Source organism: Phyllostomus hastatus, unplaced genomic scaffold, assembly GCF_019186645.2.
Source record: "Phyllostomus hastatus isolate PE091 unplaced genomic scaffold, TTU_PhHast_1.1 phas_scaffold_182, whole genome shotgun sequence".
Taxonomy (NCBI): domain Eukaryota; kingdom Metazoa; phylum Chordata; class Mammalia; order Chiroptera; family Phyllostomidae; genus Phyllostomus; species Phyllostomus hastatus.
This window is the reverse complement of record NW_025334013.1, coordinates 31,712,051-31,737,873: the sequence shown is the minus strand read 5'-3', so window position 1 is coordinate 31,737,873 and position 25,823 is coordinate 31,712,051. Positions and strand designations below refer to the sequence as shown.

The following is a 25,823-nucleotide window of genomic DNA, read 5'->3' as shown; positions in this document are numbered from 1 at the left end:
TCAAGTGTTTCATTTACCATTTCAGCCACCCTGTCCCGCCCCCAAAATCCTTGCCTTAATTTGAAATATCACTATTTCTGGGTCACCGTGATCCCCAGATCACTTTTGTTGTTTTTGTTCCTACCTTCGTGACTTGGCACGAATCGTCACCTCGTATTCTTATTTCTTCAGTCCACACTTATATTCTCTCATCTCAGCCTTGCCTCTGGTCGGTGGGAAGTAGCTGACAGATCTGATATTTTGACACTGATTTTGCAGGGAAAGGGAGGGAGCAGAGAGGTGTTTTGCTGAGTCTCACTTGGTGCATGACTCCCAACAGACTGCTTCCACCATCTCAGTTTCTTCCATTTGATCTTCTCCAACAAGACTATGAGGATAACATTACTCCCATTTTACAAATGAGGACACTGAGGAGACAGTATCATAGATGTTAAGAATGAGGCCTAAATTAGAATCCCAGCTCTGCCTCTGGACAAGTTGCTCAGCCTCTCTAAGCCTTTGTGTTCTCATCTGCAAATAAAAAAAATAATAGTCCTATCTCAAAAGTGAAGAAAAGGATCAAATTACATAGTATATGTAGAGCACTCAGCATTATGCATCACACATAATAAAAGTGCAAAATAGTAGCTGTCAGATTTACCTTTTTTCCTTTTTGCATGTATTTTTAAGGTTTTTACTGAAAAGGAAGAAAATAACCTTATACATTATCAAGATATCCCAGAGGAAGTGATTTCAATTTATACAGTTCCATCAATAGTGAATAGAAGCACCAATCTTTCTGAATCTTTGTAATAGATTTGCCTTTTCAAGGCACACATCTCCTATATAGAGGAAGCAGGACCTTCTGCTTCTGGAACATAGACCTTCTACTTTATAGAACACAAGTTTCTTTTCTGTTATTTTTCCTGTGTTATGTCACCAACATCAGAAACTCTCTTCCAAGAATTTAAAGAGGGTTGAGCTATAAGTCATCATTCCAGAGAGTATGGCACTAGGAATTTGGGAATCTCAAGGCTGGATTCACAAACTAGTGGGTAGGAACAAGGAAGGGAAGACTGAGTTAAACCCAGACCACAGAATACAAGTTGGAGCAGTCTCAGTGTCTCTCTCTGTGTCTCTGTCTCTCTCTGTCTCTCTCTCCCTCTCCTTAGTCTTCAGCTGGGTAGACCAGTGTCCATACCTGGGAAGGAGAGGGAGGAGTGAGGGCAGACCAACATCTGGGTCAGGAGCTGGGTGACACTTGGAGTTCCGAGCCAAGGTGCAGGGCCTGCCTGGTTATTTGTGTATGGCTTATCTGACACCAAGTTACTCCTGATTATAAACCTCTACTTATTTAATTCCTTGTCACCTCATTAAATAGTTTACAGCTTAAAAAGTCCAGATATAGTTTTCCCTCCTGGCAGGACATCACACCGGAAGAACTTGTGAAAGCTGTCAATTCTTGGGCCCCACCATTGAAATATAGATTCTTTTGGTCTAGGATGGGGCCTGGAAACTTTTTTTTTTTAGTTCTTCAGTTAATTTTGAGATCTAGCCTCATTTGGGAACCCCTGCAATAAGTTAGTGATTTTACAACTGAGGAAAAAGGCCCCAGACCTGGCGAGTTGACCTCCCTAATGTCACACAGGGCATTGGCAGAAACGTTTCTTCTATCTCTTTGTTGCAAGTTTTCTCTGCATTTTGGTCCCAGGCAACCCAACTGGAAGATATCTGAAGAGCAAGGATTTGATTATTGCCTGCTTCTAGGAAAGATTTCTGTGCGGAGACTAGCTGTTTCTAGCATGTCTTGAAAGAGGACCTGGAGGGACGAGAGAGGAAAGCAGAGGCCTTCCCAAACACATGGAGTCCAGATGGCTTCCATGTTTGATTGTGAGAGCTGAGAATTCCGCAGGCTCATGACCCCTGGAGCCAAATGCTGGGTTACCCATTGCCCTGGATTGTCTGTGCCTGGCCCCACAGCTGCGTGGAGAACTGTGTGTTGCCGGTGTAGCCAAAGCTCTCCTCCCATCCTGTGTGTGTTTGTTCTTGCCCATGGTAAGGAGGAGAGGGGGCTGATGTATGAGAGCCGGGCAGGCAGCAGGTGAAGGGGCAGATGACAATTCAGCTACAGAACTAGGCCGGGAGACACACTCCATTGGAGCTGGGATTGGTTGGCTGGAACTTCTTCACCCAACAGTTTGTCTTAGAGCCAGCAGCCTGCACTATGTCCTCTGGATGCCCCTGTGGAGAGGGAGTTGCTGTCAAGGTTAGAGAAACTCTGGGTATCTCAGTGGTGGTCTACCTTGTGCCTTCTTCCTAGAGTGACCACTCTATAAACCAAGTGACCCTCAGATAGCCTTCGGTTTCCTGAACCCCTTCTCCTCTGTGTACTTGGTCTCCTTCCCATCTCTTTCTCCTTTTCTCCCCTCAGCTCACACTAAATGATTTTCTCTCTTGGGTACTATCTATAGACTGTGTGGACTATGACCTGCCCCAGAAGATTGTGCAAAAGGTATAGAAAGAGGGAGTAAGAAATCTAAGGTGGTGTCAGTTTACTGAGGGTGGTCAGAGAACTTAATGCTGTTAATTGCTTTAGCATGGATGCAGGCACAATTGTCTGCATTATCATCCACTTTCCCAGGAGAACATTTTTAGAAATGTCTCTAGCCCCCCTTCAAACTGATTTGTTCTCCTTTCTCTAAGTTATTGGGTGGATCATATAAGATAGCTATTAAACAGTACATCTGCCAAGCACTCAGGCAATGTGGGACAGAGCGTGGACCTGTGATTGGAGTGAGGAGGCCTGGATTTGAGTCCCAGCTATGCTTCAGTATCAGGCTGTGCTTCTTGGCCGAGTCATTGCACAGTTTGAAGTCAATGCTCACTTCCAGGGTTGTTGCAGGGCTCAAAAATGACAGAAGTGGTGAAAGCATTTTATAAACAAGAAAGTTCCTTACGACTGTCAGGAGTTGCTACAGTATCCCGTGGGAGACAGTAAAATAAACAAGAGCCCACTTTTCAGGGTTTACAGTCCAAAGGGAAAGGCAGAATCTCAAGGGCTCAACCAAGGAGCATATCTGAAAAGCAATTAAAAACTTTCTATGTCAAGCACTTTCCCTTGAGGAGGGTTGGTTCCAGGCAGCTGGTGTAGGGCAGGAAGACTTCCTGGAAGAGAAGAGCACACCCTTGGTTCCCTTAGCCTTGGGCAAAGCTGTGCTCCTAGAGCTGCTTCTTGAAAAAGCTCCAAATGCAATCCCATTGAAACCAGAAAAGTCAGCATTCATGCTGCCTGCCACTACCAGAACCAATAAGTAGAGATAAGGACTGAATCTTTATGGGCACTTTATTCAGATGCCAGAGATCTGAGAAGACAGCAGGTTGTACACCCTCAAAAATCATCTTAACATTTCATCTCAAGCCAACATTTTTATAAAGAGAAGAAAGGGTAGGTAAGGGAAGTGAAAGAAAGGTTAACTGGGTAAGAATTGCATTTGGGTGGCAACTTTCCTAGTACTTCTGTATCTGTTGATCAACAATTCTTTATCTGCCTCACAGACATTCCCTCCCTGGGACACAACATCTCAGACACCATCTCCATCACTTGCAGACCCTCTGGGGCACAAAGTTGAATTGCTTGTTCACTTCCTAAAGTCAGTAGGTCATGTATTCCAGTTCCTGGAATAATAGCTTTCCACATGCATTAATCACTTAAGCCTATCAACTCCAGACTAAAACTAAAATCTTTAACTCTCGACTTCCCCTATCACTGTGACAAGCTGGATAACAAATGTGGGAAGTTATAGGTTGTACTTACCGTGGAATCCAGACTCCGGGCATACAGTGTGAGTGTCCAGGAAGTGAACCCCATCCACACCTGAATTGCTGCTTCCTGGTTGTGTGGTTCACAATTTTCCTGCCAACAGGAAACGAAGCCAAGAAGGGGCCTAGGGGTTCTCCCAGAAGAACTGCAGGGCAGAGTTTGGGGTGTCACCCTAACATATCCAGCATCTTCTTCCCCCTTAAGGGAACTGTCTCTCTTTCCTGACCCTCCATCCCTCCTTCTGGAGGGAAGGACAATTTAACATCTCTAAAAAGACAAACCTCCCCCCTCCTAGGGTTGATAAGAAGAAATGAGAAAATGCACTTCAGGCACAGATATATAGAAGGATTTATACCTTCTATGAATGGTTTTTATTATCATTATTTATCTTTGGGCCAATCCCTTTTACTCCTCGTGCTTCAGTTTTCCCTCGTACTCTGAGATTAGACTGTAATAGCCAAGGACCCTTCCCCTTTAAAAGTCACCCCTCCCTGACTTCCCAGGGCTCTTTAATGATCATCTACAGCCTCAGCCTGATGCCCTATAAAGTGGGGCACCTGGGCCTGGGGAAAGTTCCTCAAAAGACTGAGACCGTTGTCATAACCCACAAAGCAAGGTCAAGGTCTGCACCTAGCCCAAATACAGTGCCTGACATCTGATGAGTCCTCAGTAAATGCTCATGGAAGAATGAATGAATGAATAAAAGAAATGGATGTGCTATTTCCACCCCACCATGCTGTCTCTCTAAGATGTTAAAACTATATTTATTTACTGCTACTATTAGTAGAAGACATGCTGATGCCTTCTATTAGCAGAAGACATCCCTCTGGGAAATCCCCCATTTTAACCTCACCCCACAAGTAATACGGAGACCAGGAAGAGCTTGCCTTAGTCTATTTGGGTGTTACAACAGCATACCATCAATGGGGTGACTTATAAACAACAGAAACTTATTTTTCACAGTTCTGGAGGCTGTGAAGTCCAACATCAAGGCACCCACAGGTTCAGTGTCTGGTGAGGACCTTCCTCCTGATTCATAGAGGGCCCTCTGCTAGCTCTGTCCTCACGTGGTAGGAAGGGAAGGAAGCTCTCTGAGGTCTCTTTTATAAGTGTGCTAATCCCATCACCTCCCACCTTCAAATATCATTGCATTGGGGATTAGGTTTCAACCTAGGAATTTAGATAGACATAAATATTCAGCCTACCACAGACACTGTCAAACCTTAGTCTTCTGTATAAATATCACTGGAGACTTTTACTAAACAGCAGCTTCCTGCGCCCACTCCAAGGGTGCTGAAATAAAATCTCTAGAAGACAGGCGCTGCCTTTTGTGGATTTCCTTTTTGAAATTTTCAAACATCTACTAAAGTAAAGTCAATAGTATAATGAACCCCAAGCCCCTACCATTGAATACAAAATATTTCCAACACATGGCAACACGCTGGTTTCATTTAGATCCCCACCCACGGTCCCTCCAAATCCTGCACAGCATATTGTTTCATCCATACATACCTCTGTTTGTATTTCTAAAGGGCAAGTGCTTTAAAAAATTCCTAAATTAATTAACAATAATTCCTTAATATTATCAAATGCACAGTCGTATTCAAATTTCCCCAACTGTCCCATAACTTTCATTTTTTACAGTTGATTTGTTTAAATCAGGAACCAGAAAAGACCTACACCTTGCAACTAGATTTGTCCAAGTCAGTTTTTTCAACTTTTATTTTTAAATAATTTTAGGCACACATAGAAGTTGCAAAAAATAATAAGAGTTCCCTTAACATTTTATGTAACCATAGTATAATTTATAAAAACCATGAAACTGACACGAATACAATACAATTCAAACAACAAAATTTATTTGGATTTCACCAGTTGTTTTATTTTCAAGATTTTTAAAATTTATTTTTTAGAATGAGGGGAAGGGAAAAAGAAAGAGAGGGAGAGAAACATCAGTATATGGTTGCCTCTCATTTATTTTTTAGAGGGAGGGGAAGGAAGGGAGAAAGGGAGGAAGAGAAACATCAATGTGGGAGAGAAACATCAATCGATGGCCTCTCACACGCCCCCAGTTGGGGACCTGGCCCACAACCCAGGCATGTGCCCTGACGTGGAATCAAACCGGCGACCTTTCAGTTCACAGGCCTGCACTCAACCCACTGAGCCACACCAGCCAGGGCAGTTGTTACCAGTCTTAATAGCTGGTTTGTTTTATTGCTGAGTAGTATTCCATATTAAATCACTTTTAACTTACAGGTTTTGCCTCATCTCTTTTGTTTTCTTGACATTTATGTGTTAAGAATCTGCCTATAGAATTTTTGTCATTCTGGATTTTGCTGATTTCATGCCCACAGTGTCATTCATTTGTTCCTCTAGTCCCAGTGCTTCCTGTAATGGTCAGATCTCCAGGCTTGCTCGAACTCAGATGGTCCTCTGTAAGGAACATCCCCACAGGAGACTCTAACGCAGGTGTTACTGCAAACCCTTGAAAAAAGGATGCTGTAGGGGAAGGAAGTGCCATGGGGACTGGGGTAGTCTGGAGAGGCTTCCTTAGGAGGAGGGTTTGAACTGGGGTCATGCCCCAGGCAGGCAGCCCCAGAGGCTGAAAGCGAGGCACCTCGGTGGCTGAGGAGGCAGAGCTGGACAGAACTTCCTGTTTAGGCTTCATGGTGGGTTGTATGGAAGGCTGAGCCTGGGACACTGGTAAAGCTGCTGCTGCCCCTCACCCCTTGCTCCCTACCACCAACTATCACCTCCACTCCTGGGATACTTCGGAGCTGGGAACTAAACCAAGTGGTTGGAGGGCATGCATCTGGGTAGGGGGCAATGCCCACCGGGCTATGTTGTAGGACAGGTCAGATTGTGGGGGGGTGGGGGTGGCGGGGGGCGGGGGGCTATGAAATATCCTAAGAACCACATGCACACAAGGCTTCCACCACAGTCTCCAGAGGTTCTCTCCCAAGATGGAAGTCCTGAAACCTGGAGAGGTGAAGGCTATGCCTCCATCTCATGGTGTGGGCAGGGAGCTGGGAAGGAAGAGCAACCTTGGAGCACAGAACTCTTGAGTCTTACGTTCTCAGAGTCAAGAGGGCCCTTCTGCTCTTCAGGGGGACTGAAGCCCTCTGAAGCCCATCTCAAGGTGGGGCTGGGCCACCTTTGCTTTTACATTCTCCCCACCCCTAGCCCTCAAAGTCAGTGCAACCTTCCAGTCTAAGTGATTGGATGGCCCTGATGTGCCCCATGTCTCCTCATGTTGCCCTAGGTCTCTGCCCCCTATCTTCCAGGACCACAGGGACAGTGCAACACCTCTTCTATACAAAAGCCTGCTAGGGGTTTGAAGGCAGCACCCCCAAAAAGACTGACCACAGCATTCTGCTGACCCTCACAGCTCCTCTGTGGGGCATGTATTGTTGTTGTTTCCATTTTACAAAAGAGGAAATAGGCTCAGAGAGAACAAATGCCTTGTCGAAGGTCACACAGAATTTTAATGCACATTCTTTTCAACATTGTCTTTCAGACTAAAGGAAGTCTAACCTCAATTCCTCTTATTGCAATGAGGGTATTCTTTGTTTTTTTCCTTAATGTGCCAGAATGAAAGACACTGCCTTCTGAGCAGGAAAAGGCAGAAGCTGAAATAGAAATGTTTTCTTGAGAGATTAAGGAGAAGGTGGGCCCCATCAGGCTACAGAAGTTTCCAGAAGCTTGGTGGGGTGGTCTGGGGGTGCTGTAGCTCATTCTGAGAGTAGTGTGGGAATGGGGGGATTTTTGGGGCCTAGGAGGGGCTGGGAAGTCCCCAGGGAGAGGCTATACTGTATCAGTGGAGAGTCACTGGGTACAGGCCCACAGAAGCAAGGGCAGGAAGCTGGTCCTGATAAGGCACTCAGTATGGTTTGGCTGGAAGATGCTTTTGTGGTGCAGATGGGGAAAGTTGCGGCCCAAAGGGGGTCAGCGGCTTTCCTAGAGACACACAGCAGGGCTGCTTGGAGCTCCCATGGAAGGGTCACATTCCTGGATGGTGCAGGAGCTGGGTTTTCAATAGCTTTCACCAAGCTTCAGAGACAGGGCCTTATCTGAGTCACTCGTCATACTCAGGACACAGTGGCAAGGAACAGTGCCCATCTTGTATAGCTCTCGGTGTTATACGGTTACAGCACACCATCAGGGAGGACAGGAGGAACTCAAGGTCACACAACTAATACATGGGAAAGCTAGGACCTTGTTTTCAAAGGTCTGGATCTTCTCAGCCCCAGCAAACCTTCCTGTAAAAACATGGTAACTCTAGCCCAGACAGAGAGCCACAGGAAGAAGGTACAGGTATTTAAAGGATCTGGGCTGTCTCTGGCTTCCCCCCACCCTTCAACCTGTCAGCTAATACTGGGCAAACACCACAGCTCTGTAGGGGAGCTGGCAACCTCTGAAGTTCTTTCTAAATGGATCAGCCATATTTCCCACAATGTAAGATTCTGTACTTTTCACTCTTCACCAGGCAAATTCCTGCCCATCCTATAAACCCAGTTGGAGGTACAGCAAATAACCATGTACAAAGCCACAGAAGGAGTCACATCACATTCCAAAGAATCTTACAGACCATGATCTCCAACCACAATGTAATATAATTAGAAGTCAGCTCAAGAAACATAAACCTCCCATAGGATAAGAAACTAAAAAACACACTTCTAAATCATCCATGGGTTAAAGAGGAAATGACAATGAAATTATGAAACATTTAGAAGTGAATAAGAAAAGCACAAAGCAGTGTCTGTTTCCTCTGTGAGTAGAAGTCCCTGAGTTCATGTGCCAAGTACCTTCCATTGCCCCCAGATACCCTCTCCACCCTCCTGTACCCAGCTCTAGGCCCCAGGAGGCTGACTTCTATGGGCAGATCAACAGGTTTCCTGTCCTTGGCTTCAAGAGTAGGAGTTGGCCAGTGGGGAAACCTGGCTGGAAGTCAGAGGAAAGGAGGCAGGGAAGGTCCCTTTAGACTTCCAGTCCTTTGCAGTATGAGTGCTGTAAGCTGGATATGCCCCTCGAGCTTAGGCCACAGTGCCGGTCAGAAGCCTCCTCCTCACATCTCCGCTTTTGGCACTCCCTCCCAGCACCCCTTCAGCGAGGGGTGACAGCTTCAGCCTAGAGCGAACACTGAAGGGCCAGCCCACTGGCAGTGCCCTGTCCGCGTGGTTTCCGTGTACCCTGACTACGCCTCCAGAAAGAGCCTTCTTTAAATTCTCCTCAAGTGCCTGGCTTGGGTGTTCCACGTGTTTTCTGCAGTTAACCCGCTCTCACAAAGTGCTCCCCATCATGTTCTCACTTCTGGATGACTGACCTCTGACCTTGTGTTATCTCAGTGTGTTGTCCCCCTTGCTGACCTGTTGTCAGCTAAGGTCAGCAACTAGGGCAGCTTTATCACCTGACGTGCTGCTCTCAGTGTACAGAGTCATGCTTAATAAAGGGGATTGATTAGGGTATCAAACAAAAGAAAGACTAGATTTGAACCTCTTCTGCATACACTAGAGCACACATGTGTTTATAGGGGTTTGAGGTAGCACTAAGGGCCCACACAACAGGAAACCCAGTGGGAGATAGAGCAAATGAACTTTAGGCCCAGGAAAAAATAGGTGCTCAACAAAAGAAAGAATCTTTGGTTCCATGAGCTGAGATTCTTCAGGATGCAGCATGTTCTCAGGCCATAAAGAAAGCAGAAGATCCAGACACAAGGGGTGGAAGCCCAGTAAGCATCTGTGCCGCAGTCAAGGTCTTCCTCCAGCCACCAGCTCTCCCCTGCTCCTGCCTACTCATCTCCTGCACCCCACCAGGGTGACTTCAGCAACCAATAAGTCTTCTTTGGCCCTCCCACTCTAGAAGGCTTTCAACCTTCCCTCCCAGCCCATGACAGCCACCTGCTCCCTGGGCCTGGGTCCCACAGTGTGATCGGGTGCTGGTGTCAGATATCTGTCTGCCCTCGGGGAGGAACCCAGGTAGAAAAATGGGAATAGCAGATCATGTCTTGAAGGGTTTGGATTCAGTTGGAAGGAAGGAGGGAAAGAAGACATTCCAAATGGGGACAGCTGGAAATGGGGTGACTTCAGGTAAGGAGGGAGGAGAATCAGTCCAATCTGAGTAAGGACCCCAGCCTTTGTGGGGCAGGTGACAGTCTGTGATTTGTGCATTCTTCAGGACCAATCCTTTCAGTGCTGGGGCGAGGGACTCATGAGTGAGTCCCAAGGTATTCATTCATTATTCAACAAGTAGGTATTAAGTGCCTGCTGTGTGCCAGGCACTATGCCAAGAGCTGAGGATATGGAAATGTATAGGGCAGAACTGGTCCCTTACTGAGCTCAGGCACAAGTGAAAACAGGCTTATTCTGAGAGAGCAAGAAAACCACTATTATCTAGCAGCGCTTTTGTTTCTGCTCCAGACAGAGGCTGAACTTGTCCCCATTTTACAGCGGGGAAAGCCGAGGCTGCCTCCTTGGCAGAAGGCCAAGCAGACACTGAAAGGGCCAGCAAGTCCTTTGCCCAATGGGAAGTTAGGAGCACGATAAGGACTTTCCGGAAAGGCGACGACAGAGAACTTGTCAGTGCATGGGGTGGGGGTGGGGGGGTGGGGGGGGGATCTCCCACTCCCCGCCCCTTCCCCGCCCCTTGGCCGCAGCGGGGCTGGGCCGGGAGGGCCGGGGCGGAGCTGGCGTCGCTTCGGGGGCGATAGGGCGACCGTGGCCCCGCAGGGCAGGCGGAAGGACTGTCGAGAGAACCGGCAGAGCGGGAGGACCGGCAAAAGGAGGCGACCCAGCGCGTTGGGGATGTGACCCACGGCCAAACGAGGGACGACTCGCACTAACCCACCCAGGCGGACCCCGTGAGTGAGCACCGCGCCCTGAACGTCGCCCCTCCCCACCCCAGCGAACACGACCCAGGCTTGCTTCCACTTTCATTTCTCCGGCCGACCCGGCGTGGCGCCCTGGGGCCACCTCTGCCCGAAGGCAGGTTGGCTACAGACCTCGGTCCGGGGTCCGAGGCTCAGAGCAGCGAAAGTCAGGGTTGGGTTGCCTGTGTTTGAGGGGGGCGTGTCTTCGAGAGCGGAAATGTCAAGTTTTCACCTCTGGGTCCTATGACCCGTCTGTCCTGGCAGCTGGGCTGTAGAGGGGTGGTGGAAAACGACGACCGAAGGGTGGGATTGGGTGGCCAAGTGTTGCGGGCACGGCGCAGACTCAGTCCAGAGTACAGAATCCCTACCTCTACTTTACTCTTGGATCTCTGCCCTGCTGGGATCCGCCCCTCCTTCCACCCTCACATACACGTTGCACAGCTCTAGGCTGGATTCTAGGTTCAGACTGGAGCCAGCCTGAGGAATTGCAGGTGTGGCCCTGGCAGGGGGCTAAGTGTCAGAAACAAGAAGGGTCATTCTGTGGACTTCATTTGGGAAGCCCAGCTGCCCAGACAGGGTGTGAGCCATCACTGACCACTTTAGGGGTAAAAGGACACCCAGAGTTAGGAAACAGGGACTAAGAGGGGCAATAGCCTTGTTTCAGGGAGGGAGCAAAGGTTCTCTGAGGGGCAGAAACTCAGGAAGGGCATGGGAGTGAGCCAGTGAAGAGAAACAAGTGGCATGAATAGAAGGGCACCTGTCCATTCCCCCACCCGCAAACTTACATTTTCCTGGGGAAAAAGACCTAGGCCTTGAAATTCTACAGCAGGAAGGTGAGACTCTAGCTCACTGGTCAGGACACCCAAGTTGCTGTGGGAGCAGCAGGGAAGGCTCAGCCTGTTGGAGCAGGAATTAGGTTGGTCTAATTGGTGGAAAGATGCTTCCCCTCTCCCTCCACTCCTCTCCTTTCCCCTTTTCTCCACAAGACCAATGACCAGCTAGTGCAGCCAGTGCAAGAAAAGTGTCCTTTTTTCTTGTCTTTGGCTGAGCCCTACCTTATCCCACTTCCCAGTTCTGCCTATAACTTGCTATGTGTACAAGAAGTGGATTGGCCAATTGATCTCTGGGAGCTATTTCAGTCCTAAGATTCTCGATTGTAAGCTTTCCTTAAAACCTAAGCATTGATTAGGTGCCTGGCCCTGACCTAGGCTGGGGGAAAGGGGGGCGGAGAGGGTGTAGAGACTGCAATGGTAGCCTCCACTCAAGGAGAAAGAGATCTGGGTTTAGTAGAGGGGGTTGTGGGAGGAGGTAGCATTCAACCTGACCATGTGTAGCTAGGCAAAGAGTCCAGTATAAGAAAACTCAGGGGCAGGAGTCGGGTGGGAGGGTGGCATGTTCAGGGGTCGTCAAGAAGCCCAGGGTGGTTGGTGTAGGGAAGTGGGGCAGGAAAGATGGGGTAAGGTGTTGAATGCCAGGGTGAGGGTCTGTTGACAACTGTCAGTAAAGAGGGCTGGGCGAAGGTGAAGAGGCCAGGAACCCCACTAATTGAAATGTGAGAGATTTTGGAACCACCAGCCCCAAGCAGAGTTTAGAATGCAGGTGCCAAGTGGAGTGTGGAAGTCACCTCATCTTGGGTCAGGCAGCTCAGGTTCTACACTGGGGACTTCTTTGTGGGAGAGGGTGAGGGGCAGGGGATGGATGAGATGACCTGCCATATCTTTGAGGGTTTTTTTCCAAGAAGACAAGCTCCTGCTGGGAGACCTACCCCTACTCTCCAAGTTCCTCTCATTTTATTTGACTGTTCGCCTCCTGGCCCACCTATTATGGGTACAATGAAGATCCCCTGTTCCGAAATGCTCCACTAGCATGACTTATTGCTTGACGTGACATCTCCCCTAACCCATATGTACTGTGCCTTTGGTTACAACTAATTGTCACCTTGTTCCCATCCTCCTTCCCCAATCCTGTTCCAGTATTACTAGAGACATGAGCAAGGAAAATGCTCCAACTTCAGCTCTGAGATCAAGGCCAGGCTTTGTTTGTGACTATATTCAAGCTTCACTATAGGGCTAGAGCCAGCACTCTCATTAACCAGGGTCAAGGCCAGGTCAGAGTTCACCCTGGTGCCCAAGCTCAGTACTTGTTATACACTCAGTGCTCAGTCTGGGGTCAGGGTCAATGCTCAATTTGTGGCTAAATTCCAGCCTTGGTAGGTACCTGGGTCTGCATTTCCCGAGAGCTCACACACTCACAGAGGAGATGAGAGCCTGCCCCAAGAGTCCGAGAAGCCTGGCCTGCATCAGAGTGACCCAAGAAGTTACAGGGACCAAGTGTATGCCTGCTTTAGCCATGGTAGTGCTGGGCCTAGAACCCAGGGATTCTGCCTCTAAGCTTGGGGCTCTGATTGCTGTCCCCAAAGTCTGCTCTGAGTCTGGGCTCCTTCAATTCTAAAAGGCAAAGCAAATTCATCAGAATTCTAGATGGGCCCAGCTGGGTGGATCTGACTGCATTCCTACCTCCCTGTTCCAGGCACATAGTAGGTGTTCCAGGAATGCCTACTAAGTGTTAGGTGCAGAGGGAGGGGGCAGTGGCTTATTAGGGTGTCTTGCCTGGAGGAGGCTGGCTTATGGAAAGGATCTCCAGCCACTGTTGGAGGAAGTGGTGTCCTCCTAGACCTGCCTGCCACCTCCCTCTCTCCTCCAGTGCCTGCAGCCACACTCACAGGCCACCCAGATGGCCATATGAGGTCCCTTTCCTCTTTCAGGGTAATGAAAGGAAAGGACATTTTTGGTAGAAAAGTCCCTCCTGCTCCTGGGAATTCCCGGTGGCCGGATGGACCAGATATCCCAGAGGAAGCTGAGGGCGGGCCCGCGGGCCCGCCCCCTACCACAGCACAATGCAGCCAGGCTCTCCCACGCTGCACCAGCTGGCCTGTGGGGCCTCCAGAGGTCATCTTGTCCAGGCCCCTGCCTCCTAGCAAGCCTGCAGGAAGCCTCTGCCACCTCTCTACCAGTCAACAGCAAGTCTGAGGAGCACCTCTCCGTAGCCAAGGCCCAGTCCTGTCTGAGATGCTGTGAATGTGGAGAGGAAACAATAAGATGGCAAGGCTGTGGTTCTTGACAGGCGGAGATAGGGACACTTGGAAATAGGGCAGGGGTGCTGGACAGAAGGGATGCAAGGATTTAGAATCCAGTCAGAGGCTGCAGAGGTGAGCAAAAAGCTGAGAGGTGAGAAGGAAGTGATGTGTTGGGAAGTCAAAGCACATTTGGTAAGGACCTGACCACCATGCTCTCCCATGCCCTTGGCCCTGCAGGTCATCCTCAGGTCCTTCCCTTGGACACCTGTCCCTCAGCCCGGTCTGGCCATGGCGCTGTGCCTGAAGCAGGTGTTCGCCAAGGACAAAACATTCCGGCCACGGAAGCGCTTTGAGCCGGGCACACAGCGCTTTGAGCTGTATAAGAAGGCACAGGCATCGCTCAAGTCCGGCCTGGACCTGCGCAGTGTGGTGAGGCTGCCGCCGGGCGAGAATATTGACGACTGGATCGCCGTGCACGTCGTGGACTTTTTCAACCGCATCAACCTCATCTACGGCACCATGGCTGAGCGCTGCAGCGAGACCAGCTGCCCAGTGATGGCCGGTGGGCCCCGTTACGAGTACCGCTGGCAAGACGAGCGCCAGTACCGGAGGCCGGCCAAGCTCTCCGCACCGCGTTACATGGCTTTGCTCATGGACTGGATCGAGGGTCTCATCAACGATGAGGACGTCTTTCCCACTCGCGTTGGTGAGTGCCACCTGGCAGGCAGGTCAGGGAGGAAAAGAGTCACCAGAACCCATTTCACAGATAAGCCATTTGGTCTGATATAGCAATTGGACACAGAGGGCGGGAAGAGGGGCAGGAAGCGAGCAAGGGCGACATAGTGTAATTTTCATCCCCATTTTGTGGAGGAGGAAACAGGTTCAGAGAGGCTCATCTCTGGTCAAAATCAGGCATCGTGAGCTCGGACTCCCTGACTCCGAGTTTGGCAGTCTTCTTACCTACAGCTTGAATGTCCCTCCAGAGAAGACCACTGTGATTCTCAGAACCTTCCAGAAGAGGTATCTCAAGGGGCTCCTTGCAGGTTACCCTGCTTGGGCTGATATGACTTGCAGCCTTCTGGGAGTTCCTGTCCCCGGAAATGGAAGAGGGTGGGGATTGGGTGTGCCTGATGGTATCTCTACCTCAGAGGCCTCTGAGGGCAGAATTTTTCCTTGTCAGACCCAAGGCTTGGAGCCTTTTCCTATCTCAACTGGGCAGCCTGGGCAGATGAGGGTGGATAGAGGAGAGGAGTGATATCTCCCTGGCTCTGCTTCCCCACCCAGGGCCATCAAGAAGGGTGTTGGTATGGCACTGTTCATCCCAGCAGCCCCACCCCCACTTGGCCTCCTGTTCATCCCTGTCAAAGCACTGGGAATCACAGGTGGGTGGGGCAGGGCGGTCAAGCCCAGAGGGGAGAAGTCTGAATGCTGAGGGAGCTGAGCACTGAGTCACAATTCAGTGCTCAAGGTCCCTCCGCAGCCAGTGGCGTGTCATTTCCTGCACTACCATGCCCAGCAATGGGTATCTTCATTTCACACAGGAGGACACTGAGGCCAAGAGAGGGACAGTGCACTGAATCAGGAGGTATTCAGAACTGCAGCCAGCTCAGGTCTCTTGGGGCCCAGGCCCCAAGTCTAGATGGGCAGGACAAGTCCAGGGGACCTGGGTTGGGCCTGGAAGGGCTGACGGAGAAGCAGGGCTCAACCCTTCCTGAGAGCAGTGTGGAAGTGGAAGTGGAAGAAATCTATGGAGTGGGGTGGGCCAATATTGGCCTGTGTCTGGGCTCTTATTCCCTTCTAGCCTTAATCCCAGGTCTGTGAAAACCCTGGACGTCTGTACCTTACCCCTGGGATGGCAGAGAAGAGGGCCTAGTCACCAGGATCTCCACCTGGAGCATTGGGGAAGCTGTGTGAAACTATCTTTTTCACAGGTCCTGTAGCTTTTCTCGAGCAAGGTCTGTGGCATTTATCTCAGAGGGGTGCTGCAGTGTAGTGCAGAGAGGGTTTGAATCCTGCCTCCAGTCCATACTAGTTAACAGTAAAGTGGTCTTGGGCAAGTGGCTCCACCTTTATGCACCTCCGTTCTACCAGGTCTAGAGTGGCTATCATACCAGGCGAAAGGTGCAACGGGCCCAGCACAGGGCCTGGCTCACAGATGAATATTTGAAGGAATAAGAGATACCTGAACTAGTTCTTGAAGACTTAATATTTCTCAGGATTAGGGTTCTGGGGGCTGAGTTGTGAAGGTGGCCAAGTGGAAGGAGTTGGGATGAAGCTAGAGAGAGAGGCCAGGATCCCGAAAGGCTTGAGCAGGTGCCATGCTGAGAAGTTAGGACTTAATCACCGAGGCCCATGTTTTTAAAAATGGATCCCAGATGTCGATGGACTCCCCTTGGAACTGTATCCAAGGCTGTCATGTGAGGGTACCTACAGATGCATATGTTTCTGGGGAGAATTTGGGCATTTTTTTCTTTCATGATACTCTAAGAAGGGGTTGGTCAGTGACCCCCAACCAGGTGGCAGAGATCTGCTTGGAGTCATGGAAAAAAGGGGAAGAGGGTTTGTATTTCAGCAGAAAGAGGCAAAATCAGATTTGTGCTTTATTAAAAAGGGAAGTATTGGGGGGAAGCAAATCACAATCTCCCTCTGTCTCCCACAGGGAAGTGTGCTGGGGAAGAGGCCATCCTAGCAAAGCTTGCCTATATGCGGGAGGCCAGGGATGGGCAGGGTTTCATACCAGGATCCTGATCCCTCCCCTCGACTTCTACCCATCACTGGCCCCCTAGGTGTTCCCTTTCCCAAGAACTTCCAGCAGGTCTGCACCAAGATCCTGACCCGCCTCTTCCGCGTCTTTGTTCACGTCTACATCCACCACTTCGACAGCATCCTCAATATGGGGGCTGAGGCACACGTCAACACCTGCTACAAGCACTTCTACTACTTCATCCGCGAGTTCAGCCTGGTGGACCAGCGGGAGCTAGAGCCACTGGTGAGGCCAATCCCTTACAATCTGCTCTCCCCCACCAGGGCTGGCCTCTGAGCTTTTGGATCCAAAGGCTACCTGCTTTAGGAAAATGCAATATCCAAGTGGATAAATTAGGGAAAGGCAATTCATTTAAAAGTGACTTTGTACCTTAATAGAGAATTCATTCAACTGTCAGTTTACAAACCCAGATCTGCAGCCTGGAGTTGGGGTAGGGGGAACAGGAAGGGACCAGGTTTGGGCAGAAGAGCCCTGTGGTTTGGGAAGGGGCTGCTGTCAGGTTGAGCTCTGAGTGACACTTCCCCTGCCTCCCCTAACTTTGTGTCTCTACAGAAGGAGATGACAGAGCGGATCTGTCACTGAGCCTAGGCCTGAACACTGTTGCTCATCAGATGATCGTCTGAACATAGAATGGCTGGGGAGGGGACCCTCAGGAGTCTGGTGGCGGAGGAACCTGAAGGTCCTAGGGCCCCTCCACACACCCAAAGCCTCTGGACTTCTGGTTCTCCGGAGTCCACCCACATGTCCCCTGACTGCTTGTGAGTGGAGAAGGGGAGAATTTAAAGGTGGGCAAACAGAAAGAAAGGAAGAGCTAAACCTCTGACAATGAAGTCTGGGGGTGGGGTAGGCTAGAGGGTTTCCACTCAGATACTTGACCCTTCTGTGGTGGTTCCTAAGCCTATCTGGGCAACATACATGTGGCTGAGGTGATGGCAAGAAAGATATGAGAGAGAGCAGCCTGTGTGTGAGTGAGCACAGATGACTCTGCGTGTGTGTGAGTGTATGTGTGTGATTTTGACTGTGGGGTGTGTCTGTGAGAGTTAGCCACCTTAGACCCTCCCTGGCACATAGTGGGACCTCATAAATATTAGGCAAATGGATGGATGGGTGGAAGGAACAAAGGAGCAAAGAAGGGAGGAAGGAGGGCTTGGGACCATCAGACCATGACCACTGTAGGAGTAATGACAGTTCACTGTCCCCAATCGTTGTGTCCCACAGTGTGTGCAAGTGTGCAAATTGTGGTTGTAGATAGATACAGCTCCATGTTTGAACCTTCTAAGCTACCTTCTTCCATCAGCATGAATTCTGGGGAATTATGGGGAGGTGGGAAGGGAGGCCTTGCTCTGGGTACTGAAATCCCTGGCCCACCACAGGCACAGGTTCTGATTGCTCATCAGCTGTCATTTCACTCATTCCTCTGCCTCCAGAAAGGCCAGATTATAGACAGTCTCCTGGAGGTTGGGGGTGAACTCTCATATCCACAAAGGTCCTCTGGTCCTTAAATTGGGAATCACATGCTCCAGGCCTAGCTCCTAGGATTTATATAGACTTGGCTCCCAGGATCTGAAGCCCAGCACAGTATAACCATCCAACCCAAGGATCTAGTGGAACTTGAATTGGGAAACTCTGGAGTCTTGTCTCCATCCTGGCACATTAAGGACCACATGAATAGTGAATGGACTCTTCCAGGCTTGGAGAGCCCCCATCCTGCAAGTACTTGCCTTCCCAACTGTCTCAAGACATTGAAGCTGGTTGTCTCTCAGAGCATAGCTGTTCACAGAGAAACTGGGATGTTCATTCAGTACTCCATTACTCAGCACCTTAATGCCCAGCTCTGTGCCCACACCTGCAGGTGGGGAAATTGAGGCAGGGACAAGGCCCTTTCCTCCCAGAGACTCCGTGCTGGGAGGCCAGGATGGAGAGCCAGAAAAGACGTGAGGATCATCCAGTCTCACAGATTCCTCCACGTACATAAGAGGAAACTGAAGCCAGAAAAAAAGGAGGGAGAAGCTATCCTAGGCTTCACTGCAAGGCTTTGTGGAGCTGGAGTAGAAACCAGGTTCCTGACTCCTGCCCCATGGCCTGTGGATTGCTACAGAGGCAAATGAGAAGCTCGTGGAAAGAGGGTCTGACAGCCCCTCTCCAGGACACAACTGTTCCTACTTTGAGCAAGGATTTCTAGCCTGATGCCAACGTGCCCCACTTTCCCTCAGGTCTGCTAGAGTTATCTGCTGAGCCCAGCCTCCAAAGTCAAGCCCCTCTCTATGGCCCAGCAACTGCCTATCTCTGGGGAAGCAGATGGGACTCCTGGAGCCAGCCAGCTGGACCTGGGACTGCTGCCTCTAGAGAAGTTCCCAGGAGAAACACACTGGCCCAGAGTTTTGCCAAAGGCTCTGGAGTAAGGGTGTCAAAGATCCTCCCAGGGAGGATTATGGATTGGAAAATGAATTCTAAGCTGTTGCCAGTGCTAATTGCAGAAGGGGGTGAAGGGGTGGGGAGGGAGGGGGGGGAATCTATTTTTGTAAAACAGAGGGAAGACTTCAGTGTTGTTATTTTTGGTAAAATAAAGGAGGCAAACTAAAGCAGCAGTGGTGGGAAGCTATGGTCTGTGCGCCACATGGCTCTTGGGCAGGCTATGGAAGGAGCTGGGCCAGAATGGGGCAGGGAGAGCTTTTGTCCCCAACCATATGGAGTGCTGGCTGGTATGGTCACATCTGGCCCAGCTCTCCGGGGTGGAGACACCAAGATTTTCCCAGGGCTCTGGAAATTCTGGACCAAGAATTCCTGGCAAGGCTAAGACCCTAGGAGTGGGAAGGACTGGCCCTTGCCTTCGGAGAACTCAGTCTCTTGGAAGAGTCCTTATTTCAGCTCAGATTGCCTGGCATGGGCTGTTCTCACCCCCTTAATCTTGTGTAGCTAATGGTTGAAGGAATAGGGCAGAAACAGAGTTCTAACCCTAGTCATAGCAGAGGAAGCTCTTCTCAAGAAAAGTCTGTTTGTTGGGGGTAGTAGGACATGCAGCTGACTCCAGAGCTTATTCCCAGGAGACACTTGAGTCTTTTTGCTCAGGTCTAGCTCTCATTCCACTGCCCCTTACCCTCAACTGCCCAGATGAGCTGAAAAACAGCTTGGTTCTTAAGAGTCAGCAAAGGCCCACTTATAGCTTTCCCCTCTACCTAAGAAGGAAAGAGCCTGGCTTTACACAGCAGGTCTCCTGGGAGGCAGAGGCTGGGAGCCCCTGACTATGGCAGGCCCCTCCATATCTCGGTTTCCCCCATCTATTTCATGACCAGGAGTGGGAGCGAGAAAATGATTAATTCTAAGCTCCTTCATTATTAACAGTCTGTGGGTCATTCACAATAATAACAGTAGTGATAATAATACTAGTAATAGCTAATACTATAATAGCTTGTTGAATCAAGTTTGGCTAGTTGCCTAGCCCCCTTCTTGGTGCTCAGTATCCCTCCTTTCACTGCTCTAGGATTTGTAAGGCCCTCCACTCTGCTGTCCCTTCTTCTTGCTCTCCAGAGGAGGCCCCAGTCCAGCATTCTAAGAGGTGGCTCTGCTTGCACACCTCCTATGACAGGTCACTCACTACTTCCTCAATTACTGAACAGCTCGGACTCTTAGAAAGGTCAGGCTCTGGGATCATAGGTGTTTTGAAATACACCAAGGCAACAAGGATAGAATAATCTCAGGAATGTGTGGCTGAGGCCTGGACCTTATAAGCTATCACAAAACTGCTTTGAGAAACTCAGAGAGAGATGGTTAGAGAAGACTAAATAGAGGTAGAAAGGAAGGAGACAGAAGAGAAAAAAGAGCACCCCCACCCCCCACCCCATTCATAGGGCGAAACTTGGAAGGAGAGGGTCCTGGGAGAGGCAATTTATTGGGGGTAGAGGGACAATTTGGTTGGGCAGCCAGGCTGTAGAAGACTTTGTTTTCCTGGATCCATAAAACTACTTGGAGCAGGGAACAAGAGAGCAAGCCATTCTCCCCACCTTGGGGCAGAGCATCCACCTGTTGAGTAAAAACTGCCCCTCCATGAACACTGCAAGCTCTTCTTTGGGGTTTCCTGCTGCCACTTCCACTTCCCCAGAGTTGTATGCAGTGTCTTGTGAAGGGAGCCACAAGCATAGCTGGAGCTTCACCTGATTTTGGGGAGCCATCCTTGAGCCCTTCCTCCTCTGAGTTCCCCAGAGCCTTCCTCTCTTGTGTTAACTGAACTTGATTTCCATATGAGGGATATAGCAATTTTGAGAACCTGGATTGGAACATAGGCCTGAGTGGCTCAGGAGTAGCTGGTTATTGAGACATTCAGGGAACAGAGAGGGAAACAGGCTAGCATGGCATCTGAGGACCTGAAGCTTGAATGGGTCCAGAAGGTGATGGTGGGAGAGGTCAGGATACCTGGAGCCCTTCGGGTTGAATGGCAGGATTCTGGAAATGACTGAATAGAAATGCTTTAGAGAAGAAGCCCCTCTCTGGCCTTCATCTAGACTGAGAAATCTAGCAAATCAAATGTTCCAGAACTCCTCCCATCATACAGATGTGAAGACTGAGTCCAGAAGGGGAAAGGGAACAAGTGGTTCCCTGCAGTTTTCAGATGGATGATAGGAAGGAAGTCCAAGAGGCTCTTTAACTAGCATTGTTCACCAGACTCCCACAGCAATCCTAAGATAGGCAGGGAAGGGATATTTCCATTTCACAACAGAGGAAACACACTCGGAGTCAGGACCTGAACTAACCCCAAGTCAGCACTTTCATTACCTCATCACACTTGCATGCTGGGAGAGGACCAGGGCTGGGTGAAATACTAATTTATTTGCAGTTGGTTTTCTCCGAGAAATTAACTTTTAAGTCTTTTTATTTTGAACTACTGGGGGAGTGCTTTACTTAAGGAGAAACTCCCGTGGTGAAATTATAGGAACCCAATCCTTTTAAGACTTTTTACAGAATTAGCTCTCATTTTAGAAAAGACTGGCAACATATATCCCCGTGTATTAAAAAAGGCATTTTAACAATGCCTTCCTGGCGTGGAGAAGCTCTTGGTAAATGTTAATTACACCTGTTGCTTTCTGGACTCCTCCTTCCTGGTGCTTCCCAAGCTTCCCGACCTTCACTCTGAAAAGACAGCATCAAAGGAGCTAAGCCCCACCCTCTTCCCAGTAATCTCCCCGCCCCTCTCTATCACGCCTGCGCAGTTGGCTAAGCTCGCCCCCACCCTCTCCCTGGGCATAGCCTTGAGAGATCAGGCGCAGATCCGCCCCCTTTCGCTCCTCTGGATCGCCCGCCCCCTCGAATGTAGTACCGCCTCTTCCGCGTTCTCGGCGGAGCTGGCTGCTCGTCGGGCAGCGCGCGACCGCTTCGGTGGCGAGTACCCTGAGGGAAAGACGAGACAGTGAGATATCCCTGCAAGTGAGATGGAATTTGGGGGAGGAGGGTGGTCTGTGAGTGAGTCTGCTCCGGAACGGAGAAATCGGGGCCTTCGGCACTGTCCGAGGTCATGACCCGATTCTGCTGCGGAAATCAGCCAAGGGGACGCTTCTTTAGGGTCTCCCCAGGGTTCCATCTGTGCAGAACTCAGAGCACAGCGTGTGTCCCCGGTCGGGGCTTGGGTTATGACAGGTGTCCTAGCTCGGAGCTCAATCTGGGGCCAGTTTGAGGCTGAGTCCCTGCCAGGCTATACGGCTGGGTTCAAGGCTCAGACAGTCCAACATCATGAGTAGTTTTTCACGCGAGGAATTCCTAATTTCTTTGTACTACATTACTTTACAGTTAACTGTTTTCATTTGAAAGCTCCTGGCATGTGCGGGTGGCTGTACAGTGAGGAAATAGAATAGTGTCAGGTGCAATCTCTCTCCTTAGGGAGGGAGTTTCCAGGCTACCTGTCAGATGGTCAGCAGCGGGGCCAGCACGCACACAGGAATGAAGTGTTAGAAGTGATCGGGCCAGGGTCAGGGAGTCCTGGGTTGAGATCTCATTTCCACCGCTTCCTATCTGTGTGTCCTCCAGCAAGTCATTGCCTCTCTCAGAGCTTTAGTTTCTCCTGTACAAAAAGGGCAAAGTAGGGTCATCGTGAAAGTTGAATACAGTTATGTGTCACGTGCTATGACAGTGAACTAGGTCTTTTTGGACTAGGGTACTTCAGAGGGGCCCTGGGGGGAGAGCTGAGGTGACTTAGGTCCTGTAGCCTCAGTGGGATTTATAGGTGGGACGGACCTTGCAGAATAGGAAGGGACCTAATGCTTATTAACCATTGCCCATGTGCCAAGTGCCATGCTGGGCAGTTGGTATATATTGCCTCACTGGCTTCTCCGCCATTGGCCAGGTGCTTTCAGCCCCCTACCCTTAGCTTCAGCCCCTCTAAAGCCAGTTGGGCTGTAAGTGATGTAAAGTGGAGAGCCAGCGTTTTTTCATGTGGAGCTGGGCCAGCTGGAGACTTTGGTGCCCCATTTTTCCAACTTAGCCCACATCAGCTCTTCCCTTACTGTGATCCAGAAGGATAATTGGGTTTCGACTGATTGGGAGGCCTGTTACTCTAGTGCTCTAGAAGATTTTGATGGTAGAGCGCCTAGCAAACAAGCACCTCTTTAAGTCAGGTTGCATGAAGCTGGATGATGGCAGAGAGAAGCTCTGTGAACAGGAGCTGTTGGACTCCTGCACCTGCTTCCAAAGTGCATGCGGTTTCCTATGATGTGGTCCCATAATAATCAAATAACTTGATTCCTTTTGCATCCTCTTTATGGGTGGGTGCCCATAGGACCTTCCTGAGACACGTTCTCATCATTTTGTATCTCTCAAAAAGTTTTGGGCAGATTCATTGCCTACTATATAGGGTTTGGACTCCTCAGCCCCATGGACACGTTCCTCCATAACCTGTGCCCAGACCTCTCTCCTGTCCTACTTCCCTCTGTCCTCCCAAACCTGTGACCCAGTCAAAACAAACTACTTCTTGTTACTCAGACACTCCCTACATGTTCCTTTGCCCATATTCACACTGCTTGGTGTTCCCTCCCCCACATCTTTCAAGGCCCGTGTCTCCTATGACCTGTCAGCGAAGCTTCTCTGATCCCCCTGCTGGATTAGTTGTTTCTGTTCCATCCTTTGTAGCAGAGGCCACAGCTCGAATATAGCTCTGTTCACTGTCTGCCTTGGAGTAAGTATATCATAACCTCATGTGTACTCTGAGTACATTGGTGGACTGTGCCTGTCTCATCCCTCCTTTGCCTGGCACATAGTAGGCCTCTGCAGTGTTTGTAGTTGAATGAGTCAGTTAAAATTTTATTTACTGGTTTTGCTTTTTGTTTTATGAGCTTTCAGGTTTAGAATGGGCCTTTGCACTTTTTCTTCTCCCAGTGCCTAAGGAGAGCCCTGGTGTAGACTGGTCGTGCCCTAATGACAGGCATCAAAGGCAAGAAAGTGCAGGTATTCTGCACAAGAAAGGATTCTTCTTTGCTGCTCTTGTTTTCAGCCTCTCATCTTGCCTTTGCTGTGAGTTTTATTGGAAGGGAGGCGGTGCTCTGTCCAGATACCTGCATTGAGTATGATGTAGTTCACAAAGGGGAAGGCACACACAGGCTTTACCAATCGATTGTCCTGTCCTTGACCCCTTCCGTCTGGGAACCAGCAGCTACATTCACATTTTTCCCCGCCTACAGCTTTAGTATATGGAACAGAAAGAAGGCTTTTTGTTGTTCGCAGAAAAAATACATTGTTGGAGGCAGAAGGAGCGTGGGTGGGAACCACCTGGTGCTACCTCTTTACTTTTACGGATAGGGACGGAGAAAGGACTTGATCAAGATTGCACAAGGAATCAGTCAGTGGTAGAAGTAGTACTGGAAGTGAAAACTCCTGGCTCTGTATGTTTCCAGTCTACTACATTGTTAATATACCTAACATTTATTGAGCGCTTACTGTGTGGCAGATGCTGTTTTAAGTGCTTTTATGTAACATCTCACAACTCTATTTTATAGATTTGGGAACTGAAGCAGGTAGAAATCATTCAGATCTACTTTAGAATTCCACAACTCTGGTTTTTAATATTGTTTTAATGGCAATCATCTCCTAACCAGCTGTAGGGAACAGTCCTCCAAAGACCTTGTTCCCAGATCACTCTAACTCTGTGAATGGGTGACAGCCCCCTGGCAGTGTCTACAGACTTCCTGGAGGGATCCTTGAGAGGAGTCCAGAGTGTGTTGAAGGAATGGTTAAAGGAATGAGGCAAGCTGGCATGGGTAGTAGTGGAGCTTAGTTTAAGAACATTAGTATACTTTAAAAATTGCTTGTTTATCAAGTCAAGCAGTAAATGTAGCATTTTAGAGTAAACTCAATCCAGGATCGTTCTGTAAAGATTCCAGTCAAGGATAGCAAGATTCGATTCAATAAACAAATATTGATGGAAGTCTTGTTGTATACAAGACCCTGGTATTGAGAAATACACAAAATCTCTCATTTCTTGTCCTCCTGTAAGTAACTGTCTTCTTAGAGCCTTTTCCCTCCAGTGTAGTTGCGAAGATACATAAGTACGTAAATAACTGAAATCAGACTGACTGTGGTAAATGTAGTCAAGAATATAAACAAAGTAGGAGTTTGGGAGGAAAAATCAATCCCAATATGACTATAGGGGCCCTAGAGAAGGATTCCTAAAGGTGGAAAGTTTATTCTGGGCCTTGGAGGAAGTTAATTCCTGTGAGAAGGAGCAGCTTGAGCAGTGGCCTAGTGATGGAAATGGACAGGTGTGTGGGGGGGGGGGGGGAGAGGGATGGAGTTGGTGAGGAATGGAAATAAGCTGAAATGGTGGTTTGTGCCCAAAATGTAGAGAAGAGAGTGGGGAGAAGAACACTCACATTTACCCAGTATCTGCTGTACTTTGTGGTTTGCAATATGTTAGATGCTTTACACACTATAATTTAGTCAATCCTCACAATCCTGTAATATGGGGATATTTATCCCTGACTTAAAGATGAAGAAACCATACCTCAGAAAGATTAAAGTGATTTACCCAAGGTCAGGTAGCAAATAAGTGGTAGAGCTTAGTCCAAATCTACAAGTATTAGATTCAAAGACCCATGTTCTTTCTTCTGTTGTGCTGCAAGGCTCTGTAGGCTGTGACTGGGCTGTTTACCCTGGCTGCAGAATGGAGGCCAGAATGGAGCAAGGAAGGCCCCCAAATGGGGACATCAGTGAGGAAGCTGTTGGAATAGTTCAGTTCATGCTTAAACTGTCAACAACTGACCTGCTATGGAAAATGCCTGGTCTAGGATTTCTTGATTGGTTTAATATGTGAGCATTATAGCAGCTCCTGTGGTATCATAAA

At 49.2% G+C, this 25,823-nt stretch overlaps 2 protein-coding genes across 15 annotated transcripts in view; both read left to right on the top strand.

Moving 5' to 3' along the window:
• Positions 1–10,403: 10,403 nt before the first annotated feature.
• MOB3C (MOB kinase activator 3C) lies at positions 10,404–18,988 on the top strand. Of its 5 annotated transcripts, none has more exons than XM_045859930.1 (4): positions 10,404–10,655; positions 13,978–14,446; positions 16,527–16,729; positions 17,057–18,988. In XM_045859930.1, the coding sequence occupies exons 2-4, from the start codon at positions 14,029–14,031 to the stop codon at positions 17,084–17,086; spliced, it is 651 nt and encodes a 216-aa protein (XP_045715886.1). In that variant the 5' UTR covers positions 10,404–10,655; positions 13,978–14,028; the 3' UTR covers positions 17,087–18,988. The 5 variants fall into 5 exon arrangements, with proteins under 5 accessions (XP_045715886.1, XP_045715883.1, XP_045715884.1 ...); XM_045859927.1 differs by having other exon boundaries at positions 16,518–16,729; XM_045859928.1 differs by having other exon boundaries at positions 10,646–10,779; positions 16,518–16,729.
• Positions 18,989–21,801: 2,813 nt separating this feature from the next.
• Positions 21,802–25,823, top strand: part of MKNK1 (MAPK interacting serine/threonine kinase 1) — a 44,758-nt gene continuing 40,736 nt past the window's right edge. For 8 of the 10 annotated variants that reach the window (XM_045859538.1, XM_045859536.1, XM_045859539.1 and 5 more), the window contains exon 1: positions 21,833–21,922. The gene's annotated coding sequence lies outside the window, so the exon portion shown is untranslated. Of the gene's footprint in view, positions 21,923–25,823 lie in introns of all 10 variants that reach the window. The other 2 variants (XM_045859531.1, XM_045859533.1) reach the window with 2 other exon arrangements.